Source organism: Neomonachus schauinslandi, chromosome 5 (assembly GCF_002201575.2).
Source record: "Neomonachus schauinslandi chromosome 5, ASM220157v2, whole genome shotgun sequence".
NCBI lineage: Eukaryota > Metazoa > Chordata > Mammalia > Carnivora > Phocidae > Neomonachus > Neomonachus schauinslandi.
Genome location: NC_058407.1, coordinates 145,061,679 through 145,089,545, shown reverse-complemented (window position 1 = coordinate 145,089,545; position 27,867 = coordinate 145,061,679). Strand labels below are relative to the sequence as shown.

The 27,867-nt window shown below is 46.5% G+C and overlaps 1 protein-coding gene across 1 annotated transcript in view; it reads left to right on the top strand.

The window, feature by feature from the left end:
* Nucleotides 1–27,867, top strand: part of GRIN2A (glutamate ionotropic receptor NMDA type subunit 2A) — a 363,888-nt gene that overhangs the window by 298,175 nt on the left and 37,846 nt on the right. The window contains exons 8-10 of the mRNA XM_021698148.1: nt 1,018–1,247; nt 8,106–8,266; nt 26,667–26,854. Coding sequence (XP_021553823.1) covers nt 1,018–1,247; nt 8,106–8,266; nt 26,667–26,854 — 579 coding nt within the window. The remainder of the gene's footprint in view (nt 1–1,017; nt 1,248–8,105; nt 8,267–26,666; nt 26,855–27,867) is intronic.

Here is a 27,867-nt window from a genome sequence, read left to right as displayed (position 1 = left end):
TAGAAAGCTTGTCTCTCCCAGGCTCCCTGCCCAGAACTTCATACCTTCCATCAGTGATTCACTTCTGCCACTTTTTTTATTGCCCACTCTGCTGGCATTGCCAACTGAAGTCTGAGTAGATCATTTTTTCCCATCTTCATTTACTTAAATGACATAAAAATTAACCTTCTGTTAAAGGAAGACCTCTTGCCCATGAAATGAGGGCATACATTGATTTTTTTCCCCTCGTGCAAAACAGACGTGAAAGCCCTAACGTGTGCATTTCGCAGCATGCGTACTCCTCACCCCAATACGTTGTGCCATGGTGCCCTGCCCCTTTAGTTAAGATGGCTACGAGGCACATTTCAGAATCTTAAGAGGGACCCGTAGCTGTTGCAAGGCTACACCGAGGGAGAAAAAGTGCTGGGATATCAGAGCTCATGGTCCATGACCTGCAGCCAAATGTCTTGCATCTGTGAAGTGCTGGAAGAATTAAGCTCTATTGTTCTGCTCCTTGATGTCTCCATTTGCAGAGGGCTTTCATTTGGTTTTGTTCCTCTACTGTGCACACTTTACATCTGAGTATGAGCAGGAGCAAGTGCTAGGGAGAGTCGGATTAGAATACCACACATTAGCCGATGAGAACCGAAGATGCCCCCACACACAGTTTTATAAGGCTCACTATGTTTATTAAAGGAGACTGGTTCCCTCAAATGGAAATCTAATCCAAATTTACAACCGGCCCTAACGTGACTTCTCATCCAAACCCATATTTTGCATGGCCATTTGCTTCTCCTTTCTTGCTTATTTTTGATTTCCCTTTCTTTTAAGAAACATGGCAAGAATCCAGCCAGATAGAAATGCAGGAAGAATGCTCGTGTTTAAAGCTAAAGGGAGCTGTGGTGGCCAGGGTTCTGGGCAATGATGGGGCGCAAGCATGAGAGACCATTCCATCTTCTGGCCAGTGGTGGGGCTGCAGGCGGCCGCCACGTAGCCCTTTGGAGAAAATGCTGACAGTGTCCTTTCTGTTATTTGCAGCACCCCACGGGCCTTCTTTTACGATTGGAAAAGCTATATGGCTACTCTGGGGCCTGGTGTTCAATAACTCTGTGCCCGTGCAGAACCCCAAAGGGACCACCAGCAAGATCATGGTGTCCGTGTGGGCCTTCTTTGCTGTCATATTCCTGGCCAGCTACACGGCCAACCTGGCTGCTTTCATGATCCAGGAGGAATTTGTGGACCAAGTGACCGGCCTCAGTGACAAAAAGGTAAGGTCATCCTGCTTTCCTCACCGCCTGAGGGGTGGATCTTAAATGATCTCTCCTCAGAAGGGCGCAATTCAGGCTCCTATTATCCAAACCCATTGACTGACTTTAGAGCACAAAGCCAGAGGGGTTTTGTTTTTTCTCTCTGAACTTAAATTGGCATATTTCTAAGAATTTTAGAAACAGAACCTTAAGCTCAGCCCTCCAGGATCTAAAAGATTCCAGATCTCATTTGGAAGCATTGCTTCCCCAAATGGTCACTTTTCATATTTGTAGGATCACGACAGGGACGCTTCCCAAGGCTCTGTGACTCATGGGAGGGTCCAGGCTGGAGCTCTCTCTTCAAGGGAGCATGTGATGGTGAAGAAGATCTATGAGCCTCGATAAGGGAAACTTGGGAGGAAGTGGGGTGCTCTCGGCTGTAGCCACCTCCCCATTCTCTGGCCTTGGCCGAGCCTCTCACAGACGCCATGCCTTGGATTTCTCATCCATGACATGAAAAAAGTCATCTCTAAGGCCTACCTGGAGACAAGACAGCTCCTTTTTCCCTGGGTAGTCAGGCAGCCCCACCATCTGCATTCCCGACTCACCTGAAGTTTCCTCAAGGGACACCAAAGGAACAGAGAGACTTTTCATTCACATTGGCTCCTTTTACTCAGGCACATCCCCAGCCCTCCCTCGTGGGGCTGCGCCTCCCATATCAGAAAGGTGGCAGGAGTCGCACCTGCTCTCTCCATTCTCCGTTGGAATGTCACGAGGGGTGGGGGGGCGGGCTGTGAGTGGCTATTCAGAAAGGCACATGGAGGAAGAAAAGAGGTAAACTGGGTGCATCCTTCCATTGAAATCTTAGGTTCAGCAAACAAACCCTGACTTGCTAAGCTCAGCAGTGTGGGGATTGCTGTGCGGCCAAGATTGTCCGTCTCGTGTATGCGGATAATCGTCTCTCTTTATAAAATCGCACCAGCATGTCTTGCTGACATAAGTCTACGTATATTCTTTTGGCATTTATCAACAAACTGTGCTGAATAGAAAATCAACCGTGAAAGGCCCTAACTGCTTATCTGTGCCATATGCTGTGCTTGAAAGAGGTACAGAGAAGGCCTGTCATCAGGGAGCTGATGATGGGCGGGGGCTGGGTTGGCCTCTCTCTGATGGCTTCCCACTGTGACTTAAGTAAATGCCAGTCTGCTTCCCATGGCGACAGAGCCCTGGATCATCTGGCCCACCCCCATGTGTTCCCTCCCTCTTGCTCACGAGCCCCCCCCCCCGCCCACGTTCCTTCAGTATCCCAAGCGTCTTTCCACCACAGTGCTCTTGCACTGGTTACATGCTCTGCCTCAAATGTTCTTCCCCATTATCCGTGGCTGGCTCCTCCTTGACTTTCAGGCCTTAGGGAAAATATCACCTCCTGGGAGAGGCCTTCCAGCCACCATGACGAACTTCGCAGCCTGAGTTTATACTCCCGTGAAACTTAAATTCTAGTAGAAAGAAACAGGCAACACGTGAGTAAACGTAAATGGGGAAGAACATTCCAGGCAGGAGCTGGTGTTATAAAGGAGGTAAGACTGATGAGATTAAAGGTGATGCTTAGGATAGAGTTAGCTGGCACTTCGGAGGTGCTCAGGACATACTTGTGTGTTGAGTGAGAAATGTGTGGTGTGGAGGACACTGTGGGCGCCCCGTCTGGCTCTCCCTGGCATCCCCTTTCCGGCTATGTGCCCATCCCACGTTTGCTGTCAGAGGCTCCTACCAGGGATCTTCACAGGGTCATTACCTTGGGGTACTGGAACAGTAAAGGCCTGGAGATTTGAGTGTCCCCAGTCCCTTTAGTTACCTGTAACCAAGAACAAACCAGTGTGAGAGCCCAAAACCCCAGCCACCCCATTGCATCCAGGCGGGGCCAACCCAGGGTATGCTTTACTCTCCGGAGCTCCCTGCGGGATCAGGTGGAAGGTGAGACTCTGCTCAGCAGCTGAGACTTTGTGGTGCTTTTATAGTCACAGAATCTGGCCCCACCTCCCCATTCATCCCCATACATTTGGGAGAAGAGGTTGGACCAAGCATGAGAGGAGACAGCCATCGTGAACGTGCCTTGTAGCCTCCGGAGACCCCTCCAGCCACAAAGCGCCAGTACCCGACTCCATCACACCGTGGGAGCCAAAATACAGAAACAGCTGGAGGTCCCACAGAAGCACTGGGGGCCCCGTCCTCGGTGAAGGGTTTTTCAAGAAAGTAGTGGGCAGCTCATTTTGCTTTTTGTTGCTATTTTCAAAGGCAAGGGGAGAAAGCAATCACTTGCCACATAGTTTTGGATCTAAATAACATGACCGCTTATGAGAAAACTAATTAGAACCACTAATAATTTGACCTTCTCTGACTCAGAGACACCTAGTAACAGATACCACATCCTCATGGGACACAGCTCGGCTTCCAAGCTCAGAGCATTAGTGGCAAGCAGATAGCTCTTTTAATTAAATGTTTGATACAATTAGATAAACAGCAAAATTCTTGGAGTAAATAAGCTAAGTGCTCCCAGAAGATTAATAGCAGATACACCAAGAAAGTCTGCAAAAATAAAAATCTATATTGAATCAATTTATTTTAATACTGTACATGGTGGGCTTTTTTTCCCCCCCTCTTCCTTTTTTTTTTTTTTTTAAATCACAATTACCTATGTAACAACTCAGGGTCACGATGCTTTTAAAGCATTTTGCAGTCTTAGTGCTTGCTGGGAAAAGCACCTTTGAAGCCCACAGTGTGCTCAGATGAGCTCAGCCTTCAATTATAAATAGGCAGATTCACGGGTAGATGTTCCCCTAGGAATGACTAAAGGAAAGTTGAAACGTCGGTGGGAAACCTTTCCAACATGTTGGCAATCACGAGGGTAACGGAGCTCCATCCCTGGGAAGTAGGTTAATGTAGTGGGAAGAACAATGTCGTCTTCCGGGTCAGATGAACCTGCGTTCAGGTCTTGACCTTGCCATAAAATGGTCATGCGGCCTTCGATATGTCAGTATCCCCAAAGCTTAATTTCCTAACAAGAGTGGGGGCGGGTATTAATACCTTTCTGGCAAGGTTGATATGAGGCTTAGAAATAATCCTCACACGGTGTCTGGCACATGGTAGATAATCCTATTATAAGAGCTGCTCCCTCCTTCCACCCTCCTCCCTCCCCGCCTCCACTGCCCCTTCCCCTCCTCTTCCTCACCCTCCTGCTCCTTCATGATCAGCATCACTGCCTGATGAGGCCGTTCCTCACTTCCAGGGTCTCAAGCGCCACTGCACTGGTTGGCTTTTGTGATAATGGAGGGAATTCGGGAACTTTCCTTGGTAGAGGAGCCCAGGAACATGTCCCCGTGAAGTTGTGCTGTCTCTGAGCCCTGCGCCCATACTGCTGGGTGGTCAGTGGCTGAACAGAGCCCTCTGAGCCTCCCCTCCCTCCTAAGGGCCATGGTTGTTTGATGCTGACCCCCCAGAAGCTTGCAGCCCATCAGCAGTGGGAGAAGACCGTACCTGAGGTACGGGGTTCCCAGGTGCCAATGTCCCTTATTTATAGCCACAGAAGACAGATATTTTTAATAAGTGTATCGTTGGGGTGTGTAAGAGGAATGAAGAAATGTCCTGGTCAGTTGCCATGTTTTCCCTAAACATTTTATGTCCCGTATTTTGCATCTCTCCTTCCTCCATCCAGAAGGGCTTGCCTTGAGAGAGAGAAGCCCCAGGGAGTTCTCCTGCCCCCAGTCATCATGACTGCATTGCTCTGTGGTCTTGCTGACGGTGGACCCCTCTGCATCACCCCTTCCTTTGCTCGAGCCCACATTTGTTTCTTTCTGTGTCCGCACAGAACCCTCTGGGAGAAGGTTGCACTAGAAATCATTCTGGTAAACTACATGGAATATGTCCTCAGTGGGAGGCCCTGGGATTTAAGAGATGAGCCATGCTTGCCCCTAACTATTTTTCACACTGTAGGTCCTGGCTTTTTAGTGAGTCATGAAAATAATTTAAGGGTCGTGACCATTAACAAAATAGACCAAAGCAGAGGACGTCAGAGTATATCACATGGAGGAAGAGTGCTCTCAAGTGGAATGCGTGTGTGTGTGGACGTGAAGAAATGTCCTGGTCCATGGACCATGTACTGAGAGTCCTGCTTTAAAAAGTGTGATCACCTTAACTCTAACGGGAAAGGTTCTTGGATCTCAGTGCTGGGCTGAATTTTGCGTGGGGGAGGGTACAGTCGAGGCCAGAGAAGTGTGGAAATTCATCCCTGAGGCTGATTAGGCAGAGAAGTAGGGATGAAAGGAAATCTAAAGAGCTCCGTGGCTCCTCTGTAGCAGATGGAGAGTGAAGCGGAAGGCATTTGGTCCAGTGGGCCATGTCACACGCCTCTGGAGAGTAGAGCAGCTTACTAACGCCTAGATTTATGAACAGCACCGATACCTCTGTCCCCAGAGTCGGGGCTGGTGCCGCCTCCTGTCTTGGTGATGAGTTGGGGCACTGCCTGCCACAGTAAGTGCAAAGAGCATTTTGCTGTTCGTGTGCACGCACGTGTGCGCGCGCACACACACACACACACGCAGTCTCCCAACGCAAGGCACCTGCAGGAGGATCTCATTTGGATCATGTATGGCCACTTCCCCCAAACTACTTATTACACAGCGGCATGCCTGATGTAGGGGACACAGTTTTCAACTGGAAATTTTAATTAACGGTGAAACGAAGTGTGAGTCTGGAAGAAAGAATGATGTTTTCAGTCCACCTGACTCGGGTAAACTCGGACGCCTTCTCCAGCAGTTCTGAGCTGCATGGAAGACAGGCTGGGCTGGAAGTGTGAGACATCTCTGGATCCTGGCCCTGGTCCCGCCGTGGTCCTTCCCTTCTGTGGGTCTCAAGGTCCTCCCTCTAAAAGAGGAGGGGTTACTATTGACAGTCTGTGAGGAATGACAGGGCTCATGAGGACAGGCATATGTAGGGTTGAATTCTGGGCTGCTACTTGCAAGCAGCGGGATCCTAAACAGGCCACGTAACCTCACTGAGCCTCGGTTTCTTCATCTGTAAAATGGAGCCTCTAAGATTAGCTACCTGGCAGATTCCTCATGAGGATGAAATTTGTAACATTTGTAAAGTCCTTGGCACAGTGCTGGCCCCAAGCAAGTCCTCAAAAAGTGCTGGTCATTATAGTTCCAGAATTTCGTATCTCGTGGAAAAATGAAGCCCAGGGTACTTTTTTGCCCATGCTAATAGTAAAAATAAAAAGTAATAGTAATTAGTTCTGAGTCCTTACTCTGTTCCAGGCACTATTTTAATTACTTGACAAACTTTAACAATTTTAGAACTTCCCATTGACCCTACCAGGAAAGTACTGGTATGTTTTCCACTCTAGAGACAGGAAACAAATAGAGGCAGTGTGAAGTGCCTTATCTAAGGTCCCACAGTTCGTAAATGATAGAACCTGACTTTTTAACCTCTGAACCTGAGCTCACACTTGTACCTATTGCCCTGTGTGGACTCTAGATTTTATTTGTGTGTCTGGAACTCAGACCTAGTACTCTTGACTCCGAATCTGGTTGGGTTGCCCCAAACGCTAAAGTTGGGAACAGACAATATCGGTCAATCAGGGAAGAGAAGCAGAATATGGACATCGAACCCTTTTGGAGGCCTGAGAACCGTACAAGACATGGGCATCCCCACGAAGCTAATGGTTAGGAAGAACTTCAGCTCAAGAAATGTTCATGGAGCCTGCCATTATGCCTGGAATATATTAGGCCCCCAATAAGTATTGGATGCATGCATGCATGAATGAATGGGTGAGTGGAGAATGAGTGAATGGAAACATACAGTCATTGTAGGGAAAGAAAAGTAATTTTTCCTCTACCCTTCTAGGTTCTTGGCTGAGACACCTCTGTAATAAAAGATTGACAGGAGAAAAATAAACAGAAGCTTAACAGCGTGGATACCTTCTGTAGACATGGGGCATGCCCAGGAAAACCGAGTACCTCCCCGAAATGGCCCAAGCCACCAGCTTAAACACCCCCTCCAGCTAACCACAAAAGAGATGTTGGGAGCTGGGGTGGGGAGGCCAGTGATGGGAGGTTGTCAGGAAAAGCATAGTAAACAAGGGCGAGGTTATCATGCAGATTTAAGTTGGTGCCTTCAACACTGATAAGAGTTTCTAGAGTTTGAGTCATCTTCCTTTTCCAGGTGCTGAGAGGAAGACAGCCCTCTATGTAGAGCTTTCCCTTAAATGCCTCTTAGGAAAGGGTTAACTTCTCTTCAGAGCTTCTCCTGCGTCTGCTGTTTCTTAAAAATAACTAGCCTAAGAGGATCCTTATGCCAAAGAGGCATATTTCGGGGTGACATGTTCGGTTTCTCTTCATCATTTCCTGGGGGAGGTGACGGCAGTTGTCAGTGGGATTCAGAGGAGGGAGCGATTGGTGGGGAAAGCAGAAAATTTCACCAGAAGATAGATAAACGAGCTGAGTAAAGCAATACCTTAATTCCAGCTCAGTTAGCGTCTCCCAAGCATGGCCTGTGTGCCCACCGTGAGGCTAATCTCTATAACAGCACTGAAAAAGTCAATCCAACAAGTATCTCTCGCACACCCAGCCAGCCCCGTTGCTAGGCACTGGGGGACAGTGGGAACGAGACAGACGCTGTTTCTAACCACCTAGAGCTCACAGGCTAGTGGCAGGTGTGGTTAAATAAAAAAGGAAGCCCAGAAATGTATGGTTTTTCAGCTGTCCTGTGCTAAGGCATGCGAATGTTGAACCCCTGACACAAGACAGAATGGTGGCTGACTTCTCCTCCTTCTCTCTCTGTCTCTGCCCTGTCTGTCTGTCCGTCTCTCTCTCTTTCTCTCTCCAGTTTCAGAGACCTCACGACTATTCCCCACCTTTCCGATTTGGCACGGTGCCTAACGGCAGTACTGAGAGAAACATTCGTAATAACTACCCCTACATGCATCAGTACATGACCAAATTCAATCAGAAGGGAGTGGAGGATGCCTTGGTCAGCTTGAAAACAGGGTAAGGATGATGGGTTGCTTTCTTTTTTTTTTTTTTTTTTCCCCCTCCGCAGGCCTGCCAGCCCATAAACCTCACAGAAAATGACTGTCTTTGTGCCTTGGTGCTTATCTGCCCTCAGCTCTATATTTTCTGGAAAGCAGCTGCGGTTAAGATGAGCCCCAGTTGACAGCTGCTTTTGTGAATCTGATGAGCATCACAGGCTTCCTTCTGAGTTGCATTAAGGAAAAGCAAATCCAGGACGCTTTGAAATGCAGAGAACCAGAGGAGTTTCTTAAACCAATAAAGAACGTGGTCCAACTCCATGGGATCTCTCAGCCAAAGAGAAAGATCTAAAGAGTTTGTTAGCTTATTTAAAGTGCTGAAAATAAGTGCTATAGATTATTCTCTGATTTTAGGTAGGAGTTTTTGGGGTGCAGCTTTGTGTGAAAGCTGACAGTATCACATTGACAAAGGAGAAAGGAAGCGGGGAGAGAAAAGCAAGGTGAACTCAGTCTCTCTAAAGCTACAGCTAAGGTTCCTTTTTTTTAGATTTTATTTATTTATTTGAGAGAGAGAGAATGAGAGAGAGCACATGAGAGGGGGGAGGGTCAGAGGGAGAAGCAGACCCCCAGCCGAGCAGGGAGCCCGATGCGGGACTCGATCCCGGGACTCCAGGATCATGACCTGAGCCGAAGGCAGCCGTCCAACCGACTGAGCCACCCGGGCGCCCAAGTTGTGATTTTTTTTTTTAAAGATTTTATTTATTTATTTGAGAGAGAGAATGAGAGAGAGAGAGCAGGAGAGGGGGGAGGGTCAGAGGGAGAAGCAGACTCCCTGCCGAGCAGGGATCCCGATGCGGGACTCGATCCCGGGACTCCAGGATCATGACCTGAGCCGAAGGCAGTCGCTTAACCAACTGAGCCACCCAGGTGCCCACAGCTAAGGTTCCCGTCTACCTGTTGGCATTGCACAGCATAGCACTCCCGTGATAAGGAACTGTCTAGAAAAGATGGCACAGAGGCGAGGAGTTTAGGACATGAAGCTGGAGTGTACCTCTTCTCCCCAGCCCCCACTGCTATTGTTTCTGACTTGGGGCAGATGCCTCATTGTTCTCAGCCTCACCTGTAAGATGGGACTCATAACAGGGCCTTCACAATGTCAGGGATGTGCAAAATGCATTTTTGGGAGGGTCCCGTTCAAAACGATTCTGTTTCTAAATGAAGTTCTTTCACGAAGGCAGTGTTGCTTATCCAGAAGACAAATTTCCGTAGGCCATGTGGGTCATCAGGGATTCTTGAGCGGTGAGACATGACTGTTGTAAGTTACCCTGGAACTTCATCTGCAGCCTCTTCCTTTCGCCTGTTCTTCAGGCCCACTGGGGCTGCTCCCTCGTGTCTGGTGGGGCAGACGGGCCCCCTCTAAACCCTCAAGCCCCATCCCTGTGTGCTTTCCAGGAGCTTTGGCTGGTAGCATTTTGTCTCTTCAGTGTCTGTGGAATCTCTTCATCACCTCAGCAGGGACTCGAAAAGCCAAGCCCATGACTTATCCCAAACTCATCCACACTCTTCTCATTCTGGCTCGGGGTGATTTTTAAAAATGTTTTATTCGAGTGTAACACGAGGGCAGAAAGGATACACATATGAGGTATAGTGCCTGAGGACTTCGTACAAACTGACCATCCAGGTCCATTCACAAGATGTAGCCAGTCCCCAGAAGGCCCACCACACCCTTTTCCAGTGGCTGGTCTCGCTTCTAAAGCTGTGGATTCTTTTGGCCTGTTGTTCTCACATGTAAATGAAATCGCACTGGACATTTTCTTTTCTGTCTTCTTTCAGCTCAGCAGGTCTGTGTGTGACACTGTGGCGTGTCATTCTGGGCCTTCATTCTCATTGCTGTGGGAAATTTCAGGATGGGAACATGCCCCAAAGTCATCCACCTCTTCTCGTCTTGGTGAACACTGGGGTAGTGTCCCATTCGGGACTATGGCGGGGAGGGCTTCTAGGGGTATTCTCAGCCAGGTCTGTCCTTGCACGAGGGAGCACGTTGGTCTCGGTATGTACCTAAAACAGGAGTCGCCAAGTTATAGGATGCATGTATGTTGGATTTTAGTAGAGATCAGAAAATTCTGATGACTTTCCAGCTGAGCCCCAGATAGGGGCTTTGTTTGTTTCTTTCTTCCATGGTCTTTTTATCAACATATACTATCACTTGGGACAGACCGTGAACACAAACATGATGACAATGGTTAGAAACAGCGGGTGAAGCCTAGCTTACCCCCTCTCCATCCATCTGTCACCCAGTGCGCAAAATGTGTTGTTTTCTTTCTTTTCCCATTTTTTAAAAAACAATTCAAACAAAAAGGAGTTGGGAAATGGAAACAGTTCCTGGCCATAAATTGTACAAATTGTTTTCTGGAAGCCATATAAGAATTATGACATCCATCCCAGCAAACTTGGGCAGATGGCGGGCTTGCCCTATACTCAGTCTTCCGTGTGGGGGACGTTTTGTGCTGTTACCTTAAGCTCAGAAACTAGAGCTGGAGAGGTAGGAGTCTTTTTTAAAGAAATAACTCTGCGGGCACCTAGGTGGCTCAGTCGGTTAAGCATCTGCCTTCAGCTCAGGTCATGATCCCAGAGTCCCAGGATTGAGTCCGGCATCGGGCGCTCTGCTCAGCGGAGAGCCTGCTTCTCCTTCTCCCTCTGATCCTCTCCCTGCTTGTGTTCTCTCTCTCTCTTTTCTTTTTCCTGTTATACTTTTTTTAAATTTTATTTTGTTATGTTAGTCATCATACATTACATCATTAGTTTTTGATGTAGTGTTCCATGATTCATTGTTTGAGTATAACACCCAGTGCTCCATTCAATACATGCCCTCCTTAATACCCATCACCGGGCTAACCCATCCCCCCACCCCCCTCCCCTCTAGAACCGTCAGTTTGTTTCTCAGAGTCCGTAGTCTGTCATGGTTCATCTCCTCCTCCAATTTCCGCTCTTCATTTTTCCCTTCCTACTATCTTCTTTTTTTTTTTCTTAAACATATAATGTATTATTTGTTTCAGAGGTACAGGTCTGTAATCTCTCTCTCTCTCTCTCTCTCAAATAAATAAATAAAATCTTTAAAAAAAAAAAAAGGAAGAAAGAAAGAACTCCCCACTCCCGTAAGAGTAGGGCTTGGCTGTGCTCATTACAGGAGGTTCAGTTTCAGTGGAGTTGAGGTTGGGAAAAACCACTTACTGGTTTAACAAGCTGCTTGGTTAATTATTTAAGTTAATTAAATTAAATTTTGAATAGAGAGCACATTTACATAATTCAAAATCAAAACGTATTGTGTGAAAAGATAAATAGTGAAGAACCTTGCTCCCACACTGTTTCTCTTCTGCCTGGTACCCCCCACAGGGGGCACATTTCCTGAGTGCCCTCTGTCCCTCCAGATCAACCAGTGCATAACTAAAAGCCTTCTGCAGTTCCTTTTTTGAAAACATTCATTATTTTTCTTTATATTGGTCTGTTGGTCTTTTTCTTACTAATTTATATATTGGAGAAATAAGCCCTTTGTTTGTGGTATGGTTACAAATGGTGTTCCCAGCTTTCTTATCTTTTGAGCGTCCAGATGGTATTATTTTTCCATGCCAATTTTTTTTTTTTACAGTCAAATTTATCAATCTTTTTTTAAGGCTTCTTGATTCTGAGTCGTAATTCAAAAGTCCTTCTTCACTCCAAAGGCAGAAAGTTACTTTCTCACGTTTTCTTCTATTCTGGTGGCAGTTTTCACATTTGGACTTCCTCTAGGGGGATAGCGTGAGCCATGACTCCAACCCCCGAGTGATTATGGGAAGCAAAATGCCACCACAGAACCACCCCGAGATCTGACCAACTCCATGTGGGTCATGTCTTCTCTTCCTCCTCCTCCAAGACTTCTGTCCTTCAAGTGTCTACGTCACCTTGCTTCTGATCTTTTCCTTCCCTCTCACACCTTGCTTGCTTTTTACGTTTTTCATCATGAAATAGGTTATTTTAAAATATGATGCATAGCATGAAATAATTTCACAAGAGTGAATATCATGGGGATATATTGTTGAAGGAGTAATAATAACAAAATGAACTCCTCACGTACCCACCACCCAGCTTTAAAAATATAGTCATTCCCCTCCTTCATCATAGCATCTCTAGAAGTTTCCATCCCTCTGGAAGGTAGAGAGAAGAGCCCTATCCTATGCACCCCTGAATTGTTAAACTGGAGGACATTCCCTTTATGGGGCCCCCAGGACCCTAAAATCCAGTAATCCCTGGCTTAGAAAACCCAGAGCATCTAGCTCAGCTGCTCGGTCCTGCCTGGGTGCACATGGGTCTGTGGCATCTGCTGCTCAGTGAAGACGTGGGCATGTACACCAGGGTCAGTGGATGCAGAGGCTCCTTTATGGAGCCTGGAAGGGCCTAGAACACAAGTGAGCCCTTGGATTATGGTTAAGAGTCCCAGCTTGGTCTCCATCCAGGTTCTGTCATTAGCAAGCCGTGGCCTTGGGTCAGTCATGTCATGTCTCTGAGTCTCAGTTTCCCATCTAAAAAGCGAAAACACTGAATTCTTTGGTCTCTGAAATGGTTCTGATATTCTCTTATTTGTGTCAAACACTTCATTTAGAACTTTCCAAAAATACAGAATCCAGACAAGCCATGTATATAAACACTGTCAGTTAGCAGAAAGGATGTAGAATAACTCTTCAAAGCTGGGGGGTCTCCAGGCCTCGCCCATGAGCCAACCCCACCTGAATCACATGGTTACGCATTAGATGCAAGTTCTGGGTCCAACACAGGATCTTCTCTCCAGTGCTAGAGCCTGTGAGTCTGCTTTTCAACAAGCATCCTCCTGCTTCAGGGATTTCGATCCATGCCGAACTTTGAGAACTACTGTTCTAAAGGAGTTCATTCCCTCAACACGTTTTATTAAGACAGCATATAAAAAGTAGACCAATCAATATAACCATGTAGCTTATCCCTGGGATCCATAATTGCTTTAAGAGCATAAGTAGAGAGAAACTTGAAACTAAGTACAGTTTCATTGTTTATTGAAACTGAAGATAAATAGAAACCATCCCAGAAATGATAGGGCAAATCAATGAGAAAACAAGATTTGACGTGTGAACATCGACAGAGATAGGATTTTTCAGGAATAGGTCTGTTGGGACATGCGGGGCTCTCCTGAACCAAGGACAGACGAGTGGTTCGTGACCACAGCTTTCTAGACCAGGGTTTCTTGGAGTGTGGCCTGAGTCTGAGTCGGTAGGGGTGCTAAAAAAAAAATGTGGGTTCCAGAGCCCCACTGAGCCAACAGAACCCGAGACTCCGGGGGCAGGGGCCGGGGCCGGGGAATCCTCAGGTGATTCTGAGGGGTGCTGATCCCACTTTTCAGAACATCTGCTCTAGAAGAGGGAGCTGAAGCTGAAATGAGTGGAGGCAGATTTAGATTTACAAATGCTCCATCATCAGGAGCTGATGTTCTCCAAGCAGTTTTGGCAAGTGGGCAAAAGTACAAGCATAGCACTTAATGCCAGATTTAAATTAAACAATCAACATCCCCAGGACTCCAAAGAGCCTCATATTTCATGACACAGTGGGATGGTTTATGTTTATTTTAACTGATGTTCATGTTCAGTTATTTGTATATAAGTTTATGAAAAGTCCTAATTTCCTTTAGAAGCATCAGTCGTTAGCCCTCGGCCTCCCAGTTCTCTATCTATCTGATTTTGTTTCCAGCCCAGCAATGTTGGGAAACCGGCAGGCATCTTTCGGCTTCCCTTACATTGAGTAGTCGGAGAGAAGAATTGGGAGCGAGGGTTGCCTTTTGACCCATAAGCATGTACTGCAAGGCTCGCATTGTGCTCAGTGGCGTGTCTGTAAAAATAAACCAGAGAGTGGCTACAGCTACTTGCATGTGTCAGGACTGTGTTTGTGGTACAGGTGGGCATTGAACCCCTATTCCAGAGCACAGAGTCTCCAAGCCAGTGGGGTCCGGGAACGCATGTTTTTATTAGCACTTCTGGTGACCCAGATACAGGTCGTCCATGGCTTTTAAGAGGTTCAGTAGTCGCATACGGAGAGATGGTGTTCTGTCTGGAGCAGACAGGACAGGGAAGAGGAAGGGCATTTCGGGAGGAGGGCACAGAAGGAGCAAAGGCATGGAAGAAAGTTGGGGCATGTTCATTTGGAAGTGCCTTTGGGAAAGCGGCATCGCAGGCCCATCTCATCTCTGCACTGATAGAAACCTAACAGTTTGTGAGGTGCTTCATGTGCATAATCTCATTTAATCCTCACAGCACTCTCTCTCTCTTTTTTTTTTAAAGATCCCTTTCTTTGTTTTAGAGAGAGAGAGAGAGCACAAGTGGGAGGGGAGAGGGAGAGAGAAACTCAAGCAGACTCCACGCTGAGTGTGGAGCCCGACGCAGGGCTTGATCCTACTACCTGGAGATCATGACCTGAGCTGAAATCTACAGTTGGACGCTCAACTGACTGAGCCACCCACGTGCCCCTCCGCACAGCACTCTTATGAGCTGGGTACCATTATTATCTCTCTTAAGAGATGACGAACCTGAGCTTAACTAAGTTACTCAAAAGTCTATTTAACTAAGTAACAACATTGTAGAATTATTAAGAATTATTACTGGGTTTGCCTCCCCACTTGGCAGTGCCAGCCAGGTGGTTGGGTGTAAAGGTTAGAGCTCAGGGAAGAATTGGAGACTGAAGTTATATATTATATATATGTGTGTGTGTATATATGCATATTTAATACTGCATATGATATACATCTATTTTATACTATATATAGTAGAGTATGTATAGTCAGTATATGACTGTCTGAGAGTTGAGGAGGTCACAGCATCCTCATTTCCATCCTCAAAAGAAACTGGTCTGGAGATGTGGAGATTGCCAAGGCAAAAGTAGACTGGGAAGGCATAAGGATCCTCCCTGATGGTTAGCTGCTAGGCAGAACATGTTCTTTCCAGGATGCCGTTTGGACAGGTTTTATTCACTATATTTTATCAAGCACGCAGAATCAAACTCAGAGGTTCATTTTCAGCTGCGGAGTTCGAGCGCAGCATAGAATGAGGGTGCAGTGAGCCATTGTCCTAAGTGGGATAGCGTCATCTCCAGAGAAAATCAGAGAGACAGTGACGTGCTTTCTGAGATCCACCCCCACATTGCAAATAAAGCTTAAAAGTAATTGCTACCACATCACAGTGTTAGGAATTTTTTCCTTAATAAAAACTCAGGAAAGCACAGGCAGCTTTTTGTGTGAGTGCCTGCGTGTGTGTGTGTGTGGTTGCAATTACTTCTTGTTAAACTCGATTAAAACTACACTAGTGGGTTTTCAAGGCCACCCATAAAGTGTCAAAAATAGGAACAAATGGGGGGGGAAGTGTAAAGTGGGGTTCCAATTCTGTAGACCCAGAGATGGAGAGAGGACAGAGAGAGTTAAAAAGGATACAAAACTGAAATACACCAAAACATTATCAGAGATAATGCCAGATGATTATATGGTGTCCTTTTTATCCTTGTACATGGAACAAGTGTTTTTTTTAATCTTTTTTTTAAAAGATTTTATTTATTATTTATTTGAGAGAGAGAGAGAGAAAGCATGAGCACGCGGAGGGAGAGGGAGAAGCAGGCTCCCCACTGAGCAGGGAGCCCGATGCAGGACTCGATCCCAGGACCCTGAGATCATGACCTGAGCTGAAGGCAGACACTTAACCGACTGAGCCACCCAGGCACCCCTATAGCAAATGTTCTGCAACCGAAGTATCACTTGCAATTCTCAGAAAAAAAATTTCTTCTGAACACCACACTTCATTTCCTCCTGGTGTTTGTCTCGTGTTCGTACAGCTTACACACTGAATCAGGGTGCGCACAAAATCCCTGCCTTGCTTTCCTCAGTTGAGCCTGTACCGTTTTGTTGGACTGTTTTCACATTTGATGACCAGGAGATATTTCACCAAGCGAGAGGAATATTAATTTAACTGTCATTGCTCTGCATTTTCATTCTCCTTTGGCTGGCACTGGAGGCCCCTACAGGAAATAGCTTTTAGAAAGCTTGCTGATGGGGCGCCTGGGTGGCTCAGTCAGCTAAGCGGCTGCCTTCGGCTCAGGTCACGATCCCAGGGTCTTGGGATCAAGCCCCACATCGGGCTCCCTGCTCGGCGGGAAGCCTGCTTCTCCCTCTCCCTCTGCCTGCCACTCTGCCTACTTGTGCTGTCTCTCTATCTCTCTGTCAAATAAATAAATAAAATCTTTAAAAGAAAGAAAAAGAAAGCTTGCTGATACCATTTTTGTAGACCAGTTTGTTGAGAACGCTGTCCTCCACCATCTCTTGGACGTCTGCACCCTGAACAGCGTTGCTTTTCCTCCACTTTAAGGCATGTTTCGATCTGGCGGACAACACAATCCCTATAACTACTCGGCGTTTTCTTTTTTCTTGAGCTGCGCCGTAATTCAGAGCTCAGTGTATGATCCTCTATGAGCCGCTGCGGAGAGCTTATGTCCTATCTGCTTCCTGACTTTCCCTAAGGCCTTAGCCACGAGCCTTAACTCGTGAATTCCCTTAACTCAATCAGATTGTTTTATCCATATGTTTAAACCTTATTCTGTTGCAATTGGAATAGGCTATGTGAATTGCTTTGGGAACTAAGCGAGGTATTTCTAAGTAACAGGTAACATTTATTGGGAGCTTACCTACATGCCAGGTAGTGTCCTGTTTGGCCTGCACTATTTAAATCTCACAGCAATGCTATGAGAGAATGACTATCATGATTTTCCCATTAACAATGGAAGAAATAGGCAGAGAGAGAGTGAGTAGCTTGTCCGGGTCACACGTGCTCCAGGGCCCATGCTTTGAGCTGCAAGTTAAAATAATAATTATGAACATTCCCGTAACACTGCCCAGTTAGCCTGCTTTCTAATGGCCCACTATTGTCCAAAACCCAGAACCAATTTTGTTCATACTTTAACCTTAAAAATGTCTTTTATTTCCCTTGAAAATCTTAATGCTGCTTTAAAAGGGGGCAGTATTTCTCCTTCCATTGAGATGGGGAGAAGAAAGGAACTCACGGACCCCTCAAAAAACAAACCCCCCCAAAAAAGGATGTATTTCTTATATTGGGATACATGTGGTTAAAAGTTCCTCCCCGAGACCACGAAGGGGCAAGAGCTCCCTGGCCAATTCCCTCTCCCGAGGGACTGCCTCTTCTTCCTGCCTGCTGAACTCACATGGAGACTTCGAACATATGATCTCATTTCATCCCGCTTTGACTCTGCCAAATAGGCCTTCCCTCCATTTTACAGAAGAACAAACCAAGGCTCAGGGAGCGGAAGCAACTCATCCAAAGGTTAAGTGAGTGAACAGAGCTGGCTTTCAAACTCAACCCAGCATCTCTTTCTCCCCCTAAGTGCTAACTCTCTGCTTGTCCGACAAGCGAACAGCTCTGGGAGAGTTGGATGCCTTTGCCATGAGGCAGGGGGGCTGGACCGGACAGGCAAGAGCTGGTGAGCTTCAGAGCTGGTCCTAGCACCCATGCCCTTCACCGATATGCTGTACAGTGTCTTGTTGCAAAATAAATTCTCACTGTAAAAAACCAAAAACAAGGAAAAATAAGCATCCCTTTGACCATGACCCAATCCCAAACCACACCCCCCCCCACACACACACATACACACAGAGCCAGGTAGGCACTGTTATCTGTTGGGTATTACATGGCATTTCTCCTAAACCTTTGTTATACGCATTTGCGTATATATCTATGTCCACACATAATTATCAATTCATTCTGTGCGATGCTGTGAAACTCTGTGCAGAATATCACAGTTTGGTGTTCAATTAATAATACGTTTTGAAGAGTCTTCTGTATCCATAGGTCTGTTTTGCCTTCATCCTCTTTGACTGCTGGGAAGAATCCTGTGGTATACATACATCACAGTCTGTTTGACCATTTCCCTTTGGGGGCTGCCAGTCACGTGGCTGTGTTAAAAATCCAGACGAGTTCTCTAGGCATGACTGCAAGAAGTAGAGTTTCTGAGTCAAAGTATTTATACACCTTCTTGAACATTAGTCTTATTCGGCTAATTGATTGATTTACTTATTTTCTGAGTGGGCTCTTGGTACAGAACATGTACTTTGGAGGGAGAAATAAGTAGCTTCATATCCTGGCTGTGATAATGACCAGCTGTGTGACCATTGGCAAATAAATAACCTCTCTGAGCTTTTCCCACATCCGTACAATTCTGTTCCCTGGAATTTAATGAATTGACTTTGGGGAAAGTACTCGGGACTGTATCTTGACACATACTAGCATTTTATCAAATGTTGATTCTTTTTCCATTCTTTCTTTCATTTTCATGTTTTTTGGTCTTCAAAATGCCCCATCCTTCAGTTCTGATGTGTGACAAGTTTGGCATCATCATTATACTATGCTCTACTACCAGCAGGGTAATGTGATGCTTTCAAGCTGAGCATCCTAGATTCGAATCCCCCTCTGCCAAAGTCCAGCCATGGGACCTTGGATAAGTTAATTAACCTCTTAGACCCCAGTTTTCGTATTCAAAAAATGATGCTAATTTTGGCTCCTCTGCTTAGGAGAACGTTGTAGGATTAAATGAGGTATGCAGGCAAACAACAGAGTGTCTGGCGCCGAGTAAACACTCAAAAAAAGTCTGAACAAAGAAAACATTTTTGAGCATTCTTTATAATATGCCATGGGAATGGCAGTAGAATGGTTAACATGATCCCAACCCCTGAAGAGTGTAATCTAAGGAACTCTATGGAAGAGATTTATATTCCATAAGGAATCAGTATTTTTCCAATGTCTGAACATGAGTTGTAGGGTGAAGAAGAATAGCATTTGCCTAGCACTTTACAATTTACCAAATTTATAGTCATTACTTCATCCAACCAGTGTACCTTCTGGTCAGGTGGGGAAATCAAGGCTTAGAGAAAGATACAGACTCACCTGACATGGGCAGGGATCTTGGGACCTCAGTTTCCTTACCTGAAAAAGTAAAAGACAGCATTACATGATCTATCAACTCCTTGGATGTGGTTAGTTTGGGTCCAGTGTTAAACTTAACAGAAACAAAGCAGGGATTTGCTGTATTTTTTTAAACTGTTTCTTACTTTTGAGGTTATTAGTCACTAGGCAAAGGGTGCACGGCATCTCCCATGTTTGCTTTCATTTCTCTCTCTCTCTCCATAAGTCCATCCCCCTCTTCTTATTTCTCCATCTGTGTCCTTCTGTCTCCCCTTCCCCATCTCTTTTTCTGACTCCTCCTTTTCCCATTCTTTCTGTCTTCCTGTTTTGCTTGGTGCCTGCTTCTATCCATATCTCTCCCTCCCACTCTGTCTCCCCCCTTCTCTGCCTTTCTCTATCTCACAAAATTGCTAAGAAGGTTCTCAGTGAAAAAATAAATACTCAGTTGGTTAAGAGACTGCCTTCAGCTCAGGTCATGATCCTGGAGTCCCGGGATCGAGTCCCGCATCGGGCTCCCTGCTCAGCGGGGAGTCTGCTTCTCCCTCTGACCCTCCCCCCTCTCATGGTCTCTCTCTCATTCTCTCTCAGATAAATAAATAAATAAAATCTTTAATAAATAAATAAATACTAACCATCGGTCTTTTCTAAACCCAGTTCACAGTGACTATTACCTGTAGATGTGATCGATGCAAATTAAACTGACAACAGTTAAAAGCACACAGGGTGAAACTTGTTACTGACTAAAAATCCATAGGTGACTTGAATCTTCCTCAGCAAGTTTGAGTCTCTACACAATTCTGACCCAGGAGAATTGAACTTAGTGGAAATAATAACCACACAAGAAACTCCAAATGGCAGCAGCTATAAATTAGTAAAGTTTGTTGTGGTCCCAGTGTTGATCAGTGAATCAAATCCTTATAAAATTTAAACACAAAGGAATTGATCCCAGTGAAAATGGGTTCCAAAAATGGCTGGAAACAATTTAGGCCATGGGAGACATCGATTTAGGATTAGATTAGCTTAATGGCATTTGCAAAAAAAAAAAACAAAAAAAACCCCAAAACATTTCCTTTGTGAAAATGCAGCCATGTCCATATAACTGATTTTACAGCTGTATTCACAAACTCAGAGTCCAAATGTGATTCCAGGCCATCTTCCTAAAGCCACTTTTAAACCATCCAGGGCTGATGGCAGGTACGGTCTCTGTGCATGCTGTCTCCTCCCGAAGCAGGCACTTCCAAAGGTCATCATGCCCCAGTGGTACCCCTTCTTGGGCCGGTGAACACCCTGCACCCCTCAACAGCCTTATGTCTGGGGGCTGGTGAAGGATCTACACCGCCCTGCCTTCTGTGCCCGATGATGTCATCACCGCCATGCTAGCATCCTGAGTCTGCACCTGAATTTACAGAACACCTTCACTTCCATCTTCACCCACCAACAGCGCCCCCTGCCGCCCCGGGAGAGAGGTGTTAGCTCCCCATCTTACAGGTGAGAAAACCGAAGCTCAGAGAGGTCCCAGGACGGGATCTCACTCATGGAGCCGGCAGAGTGACCTGAGCGCCAACCCCCCACCCACCCCCCGCTCGCTGTTGCCCCATCGTGCTGACGGGCTTAAATTGCTGGCTGAAGCCTTTCCCTTCTCTGCAAGGCTTTGATGGGACCTAAAAAAGTACATTCAGTTATCAAAGAGCTGTTTAATTGTCATAACACTTGAGACTAGACTCCAAAACACACACAGGCGCGCGCACATGCACACACACACACACACACACACACACTCCAGTTTCATCAATTCATCAGAACAGTCAATGTCTTGTTAAAGGCTTCTTGAATGTTAATGAATGAATAATTAACTTTAACTATATAATTAGCCTTTAAATGTGCTGAGACCCCCAGAGAGCATCTGAAAACATGCATAAGGAGATGATGAGCTAAAACCAGAAACTTTTGATTAGGAAATATCAAGAGCCAGGTCCCTTTCCCCGAAGGGGCCACGGCCTGCCCTTGAGCAGGGGGCAGCCGAGGCACCCTCAGACCATCTTAGGGCCACGAGTGAACTTGCAGGCCATCACGCAGGTACGTGAGAGACCGACCGAAGTGACAGGGTCAGACCGACACTCGAGAAAGCTGGAGCAGCTCTTGAGAGCTGTCAAAAACTCTGGCAGGAAACTGCGGGGTTAAAGTCGCACGGGGAACCTGTGTCGATTCCTCCTTACTTGGCTTCTTCACAGAGATCTTATTTCCCCCTCTCGTGCCGAATTACTGTCGTTTTTAATCATTTGCTTTCCTTGAGGACCGTCCCCCATGACAGGTGACAGGGAGAGTGACGGCACCCACGTCACCCCCACAGCGCCCGGCAGGGGGTGTGGGCATGTCTTGTCACCAGCACGGCAGGGCACGGCTCCCTTCCAGGCTCTGGTTCTGTCCCAGCCCTGAGGCTGGGAAGCCGAGGGGTCCTTTCATTTGTCACAAATGTTTGAAGAGGAGATCCCCCTTCTGTGGGGAGTGAAGGCAGAGAAGGGGGCCGGGGAGGTGCTTTGTCCCCATCACTGTTCTCACACCCCCTCCTTGGAGCACCCCCTGGCCCGGGGGAGAAGCTTTCAGTCAGTGACAGCCATGGGCCATGGGCGGGAGCTAGGAAGGTGGGTCAAAGACAGTTTCCTCTTGAAAAGCCAGGAGCAGGAAACACGGAGCCGAGAAGCAGAACTGGCTTCCTTACCTGGGAGCCCCCGAGCCTCCAGCCGACTGCTGTGAGCTCCAAGACACTCTCTCCTGCAGGGCCAGCCTTTCATCTGTGTTGCTCCAAACCAGGGGGGCCAGGGTGGAGGGTGTGCTGCCAATTACCGCACTGCAGCCTGATCCATCCCTGTCTCCCGCGATCTCAGCTCCGGGCTCCCAGATGCTTGTGGTCTACACCGGGCTTTAGTTTCGGATGGCTTTTCTCTTCCTAACCCTCTACCTTCAACAAGAAGCTCTGGCTCTCTATGCCTAAATGGCTCCTGAAGGCAGGCATAGGATGTGCTCAGGGCAAGAGAAGGTCTCTGCGGGGGTGACTCTGGACCTCATGGGGCCGTGCACCTATTGGGAAAGAGAGAAATGAAGCTGAATAACCCATCAGAGCTCTTTAAACCTGCTTGGTCTGCTCTCATCCTGGCTGCTTCTTCCATTATGCTGGGCTTGACTTAGAGCTATAACCCCCCAGTTTGAACTTCATAAGCAATAGACAGAAGTGCCTTTGTTTACCCCACAAGCGTCACGGACGTCATGGTCACAGCAGTTATGTCTGTGGCCTTTGGCATCAGACTGTGGAAGTCCAGATGCTGCTGTGACCCCGAGAAGCTGGTGGTGGCGTTGCATCCCCTGACCTCTTAGTGACTCAGTTTCCTCATCTGGCAATGGGGATGGATGGCAGCAGCAGATCCATCCTTGTGCTGTTAGGAGGAGTCAGTGGGATGGGATAATGCGTGTAAAGTATCCAGGACTGGATTGGTCACAGAGAATGCGTAGAATGTGGCAAATGCCATAAGTGTTGCCATAAAATCTGAACTCAATTGACTGCATCCATGTGTTTTGAGCATTTGTTTTGTGGCAGGCATGGTGCACACGTCTCACTTATATAAATTCTCTTTATTCCCAAAGCCCTCTGAGGGCAGAGATGGTCTGCCCCGCTTTGCAGAGAGAAGACTGGGGCTCAGAAACACAGGCCCCTTGCTCCAAGTCTTTGACCACAGAGCACTCTCTTGAGGACGTCAGCCAGTCTTAGTTTTTTCTTTTTAATGATGGCAACATTTTTCTTCCAATTGAAAACAGAGCAAGTAGACCTTTTGGAGTCAGAGCGAGGAGGAAACCCAGAGCCCTGCTCCGCAAGCCTTCCCCTGCCCACCCAGAGCCCTGCTGTCCACTTAAGGAGCCACCAGCCATGTGTGACCATTTATGTTAGAATCTAAATTAATGCAATGAAATAAAATTAAAACCTCAGTTCCCCATTTGCACCAACCACATTTCCAGTGCGTGATAGCCATATTAGACAGCACAGATAGAGAGCATTTCTTTCAGAAAGTTCTGCTGGACAGCACTGTCCTAGAGAGTTTGAAGTACAGAATTTGGAAATAATACTGATGGGCTTCAGGCTGCTTTGCAGAGCCTCCTCTGCTCATAGACAACATAGGAAAATAATAATAATAATTGTATATCTCCCTACTGGACCCTCTTTTGTAAAGCACTATGCAAACAAGCCATGTCTATCAGAGGGGGCATGTTTTTAAACAAGCATTTAGTCCCCAGCTCTCTAGAATCATTGATCACATAGCCCTGTAGTTTCCTTCATGTGCTGTCCTCATTTTGGTTCTGACGTGGCCCCAAGACCAGAGACAGCCCATGGACGGCAGGCCCACTTATGGCCCTTCATGGCCCCCAGCCCACCCCAGGCACACCAGTGTGTAATTGTTTCACTCATGTCTTTTGTGATTGTCTTCCCTCTTACTTTTGCAAACTTGGTTCCCCGAGAAAACTTCCTGTTTTCTTTCTGTTCATCTGGCTGTTTCTCAGCTAAAAAATATTTTGTCATGAAATATGGTAATGATTTGCAGAAATCTGTGCCTGTCCATAAATACTGATTTAAGCTGCTGTTAGGCAATTCTCATGTCGTTTCCAGGTGTAGTTTTCGAATTCCATCCCAGACATGCATCAGTGTGTGGTGGGTTAACAGGAGAGGGAAAGGTTTTACTGCACAAATACAAACAGATGGCCTTCACATTTGAATGCCTCTGTGCACATTTATGTGTGTATTCATTTGTTTTTTGAGGAATTAAGAGAGTGGGAAGGTCTCAGTAAAACCCAGGTTCCCAGCATCTCCATGGCAACTTTGATACGTTGAGGTATTGACGTTGCAAGCAACCAAGCTTCATCGAGAGGACAAATACCATCCATGGCCTGCAGTCTTCAGGAGACCCATATCATCCAGAGTCTCAATTGCCCTGTTGATAGTCACAGAAGGTGACTGTTGGCTTGTGGAATAAGAATGCCGCAGCTGGAAGAGTATCTCAGCAGGCCCACGGTGACCACCTCATCTCACAGATGAGGAACCTGCGATCAAAAAGAAGGAAGTGACTTTCCCAAGGTCTCACCATCATCCAAATCTAGAGTAGAAACCAGATCCCCTCTACCTGCTCTCCCAACTGCTCCTGTCACACAGGCCCTGCCATCATACACAAATTGCTTTCAACTCCCCATTCCATATTTCCACAGCTCTCGGTGTTGCTGGCTTTCCAGAAGTCTATTTCCTCTCGTTCATCAGCTCTGGTTTACCATCACCATTAATGAGGCTTAGTTTGCATTCCCTTCCACTTGGATGATCTGATCTCCTTTTAATACTCTCCAAGTGTTAACACCAAGCCTCCAATCCTACAGCCTTGGGAGAAAGGCTTTAGAGTCTTTTTGTTGGTGAGATGAGCCTTGTAGTCTTGCCCCACCTCTAACCATCACAGAGACAAAAAATTAAAATGAAGCATGCAGCCGTAAACATTCCAAATGGTTTTGTTCCCATCGGGAGACCTTCAGCAGCTGTCTCTGAAAGGATGCAACAATTTACCTCCTCTCCCTGCCACTTTTATTTTTCTTTGCCTGTTTTATGTGTTCTTGTTAAGGAAAGCAAGGCAGTGAAGTTGAGAAAGTACCAGTACATTGAGTAATCTCCGTTTTAGCTTTCCTACCCACTTTAGGTCATCGCCACCCCATCCCTACCTAGTTTTGAGCCATCCATCCCCATGCACAAGGGTGATCACTTCAGCCTTGTGAAGTAACTCTAAAAACTGGAAACAATACTCACGCCCACTGATGGTGACCTGGGTAATGACTGAGTCACAGCCATGCTATTGAGGGATGATTCAACGCTTGCCTTTTGGGGATGCAGACTGGGAAGGGTCATGCAGGACTGAGATAATAACGTTCGATGCCTTAATCTGCATGGTGATTTCCAGGATGTACACATGTGTAAAAATTTATCTTGCACTTTATTGCATATGCGTTATACATTGATTAAAAAAACCCATTAACAAAGGGGAAAAAAAGCGCTATGTTTATGGACATGGAAATACATTCACTCTGTGTGGTTTGCAACAAGCAAAGGCCGCTTTGGAGGTTGAAACGAGGACACAGTGTGGCCCACGGGCCAATCTGTGTTTGTAAATAATCTTTTATGGGAACAGAGCTGAATTCATTCATTTATGTATTATTTAGGGCTGCCCTTGTGCTGTGTATTAGCCTTCCTAGGTCTAATGGAGAGGCTTAAACAACGGGAATTTCCCGTCTCATGGTTCTGGAGGCTGGAAGTCTGAGATTAAGGCAGCAGCAGGGCTGTGCCTGCTCTGAAGGCACGAGGGTAGCACCTGTTCCAGTCCCCTGTCCCAGCTTCCGGTAGTTGCTCGGCTTGTGGCCGTGTTAACTCCAGCCTTCATGGTGGTGGTGGTCTCCCTGTGTGTGTCTGTGGTCAAATCTCCCCTTTTTTTTGAGAACATCAGTCATATTGGATTGGAGGCCTCCCCTTCCCCCCGTGTGAGCGCATGTTAACTAATCACATCTGCAATGACCCTATCTCCAAATAAAATCATATTCTGAGGTGCGGGGGGTTATGGCTTCAACATACGAATTTGGGGAGGGTCACGGGTCAGCCCAGAACATGCTACAGCAGCCGCAGAGTGGAGTTGTTGTGATACAGACCGCATGGCCCACAGCTTAAACTATTTATTATCTTGTCTTTACAGAAAAAGTTTGCCAATCCCTGCTTTATTTTAAAAAGTGTGTGTGTGTACACACGCACGTGTGCATACATAAGAAATTTGGAAAGCTGTTCACCAATGTGTTAACAGAGGTTGCCTCTGAATTATGAGGCAATTTAAGTTTTAATTGTAGTTTTGATATTTTCTATATTTGGGTTTCTAAAAATTATTATATTATAATTTCTGTAATATAAATCGATAGTAAACATGTTTCCCTTGGGAGGAAGACATCGTTCCTATGCACTCACTCTCCCTTCTTGCACCCTACCCCAAATTCTCCTGTACCATAATGGTTTATTTTGGTCTGATGCAAACCTTTCTAAATAGGCCACTGCTTCCCACTGTTGGGAGTGCTAAGGGCAAACACTTAGCAAACCAACAAACTCAACTGTTTACTCACTTGGGCATAAGGATTCTTCTTTATTTAGCTGCCTCTTGTATGTAACTTGGAGAGAAAAGCTTCTGGCTTTTATCTCCTCATTAAAAATAGATCCTTTTATGATGAGGGGAGGGGGCGGCCATGAGTCACCCTGTACAGAGTGAAAGAAAGCATGCGGTGCTGGATCAGGTCTCAGGAGCTGGTCCCCAAAATGTTACCCCGCCATCCTCATGACTCCTTGGTTTTTTGTCATTGCAGGAAACTGGACGCTTTCATCTACGATGCGGCAGTCTTGAATTACAAGGCTGGGAGGGATGAAGGCTGCAAGCTGGTGACCATCGGGAGTGGGTACATCTTTGCCACCACTGGTTACGGAATTGCCCTCCAGAAGGGCTCCCCTTGGAAGAGGCAGATTGACCTGGCCCTGCTCCAATTTGTGGGTGATGGTAAGACCTTGGGTGACCCCCTATCTTTCAGGGGACTTGACACCCTTGAACTCTCTCTCTTTGCTGATTGGCTTTCCAATGGATCTTTGTATGATGCGTTTGCTTACTATTTATTGGGTGCCTCTCACATGATACCATAGTTTTCTAGGTTGCTTATAATGGGAACCAATTTTAGACAACAAAATTTTCCAAAGAAACTTATTTTAAGGATGCAGAAGTGTCTATCTCAGTGAATTGAGGAAGGAGTTGAGCAAATAGGTTTAGGGGAAAAAAAGCAGGAACCAGAGCAGTCCTCAGGCCTTGATAGCAGGACTTCATAGGTCCTGTCCTAGAGTAGCAGTTCTCAATCAGGGCAGTTTTGCCCCCCGAGGGGCACTTGGCTATATCTGGAGACATCTTTGATTGTCATGGTTGGGAGGCCGTTTGCTACTGGCATCTAGTGGGGAGAGGTCAAGGATGCTGGCAGACACCTTACAATGCCCAGGATGGCCCCCTCATCTCAAAACACGGAATTACCTGACCCCAAATGTTAGTAGCCCTGGGGTAAAGAAACCATGACGTTAAATGACTAGGCTCCAGTCCTAAACTCTGTTCTCTCAATTCTAAATTTCATATTCCAGAGGAAGGATTCTTGATGCATTTTGAACCAAAGACTCTTTCCTGGACCCATCAGGAGTGCGTAAGTGGTGGGGTTACATTGTACCAACACAGAGGCTCCTGATTTTATCCTATGGAGGAGTGAGGGAGAGGCAATCTCTAGAAAAGGAATGTGAGCAGAAATCCCATGGGTTTCCACTACAGTCTATCTGCTTCTCCTGCCAAAAGACAGTTTCCACCCCCATGGGTCTTACACTCTCTTGGGACCGTGGCGTTTATGGACCTCTGTAGGTGATTGGGCTGTGTCTCCAGCATCATTGCCTTCAGTCTGCCCTCTACTTCCTAGTTGGTGATCTCACTGGCTGGAGTTTTTTAGGATCCTGTCCTGGCTCAAATGGCAGGTTAACCCTGAGAAC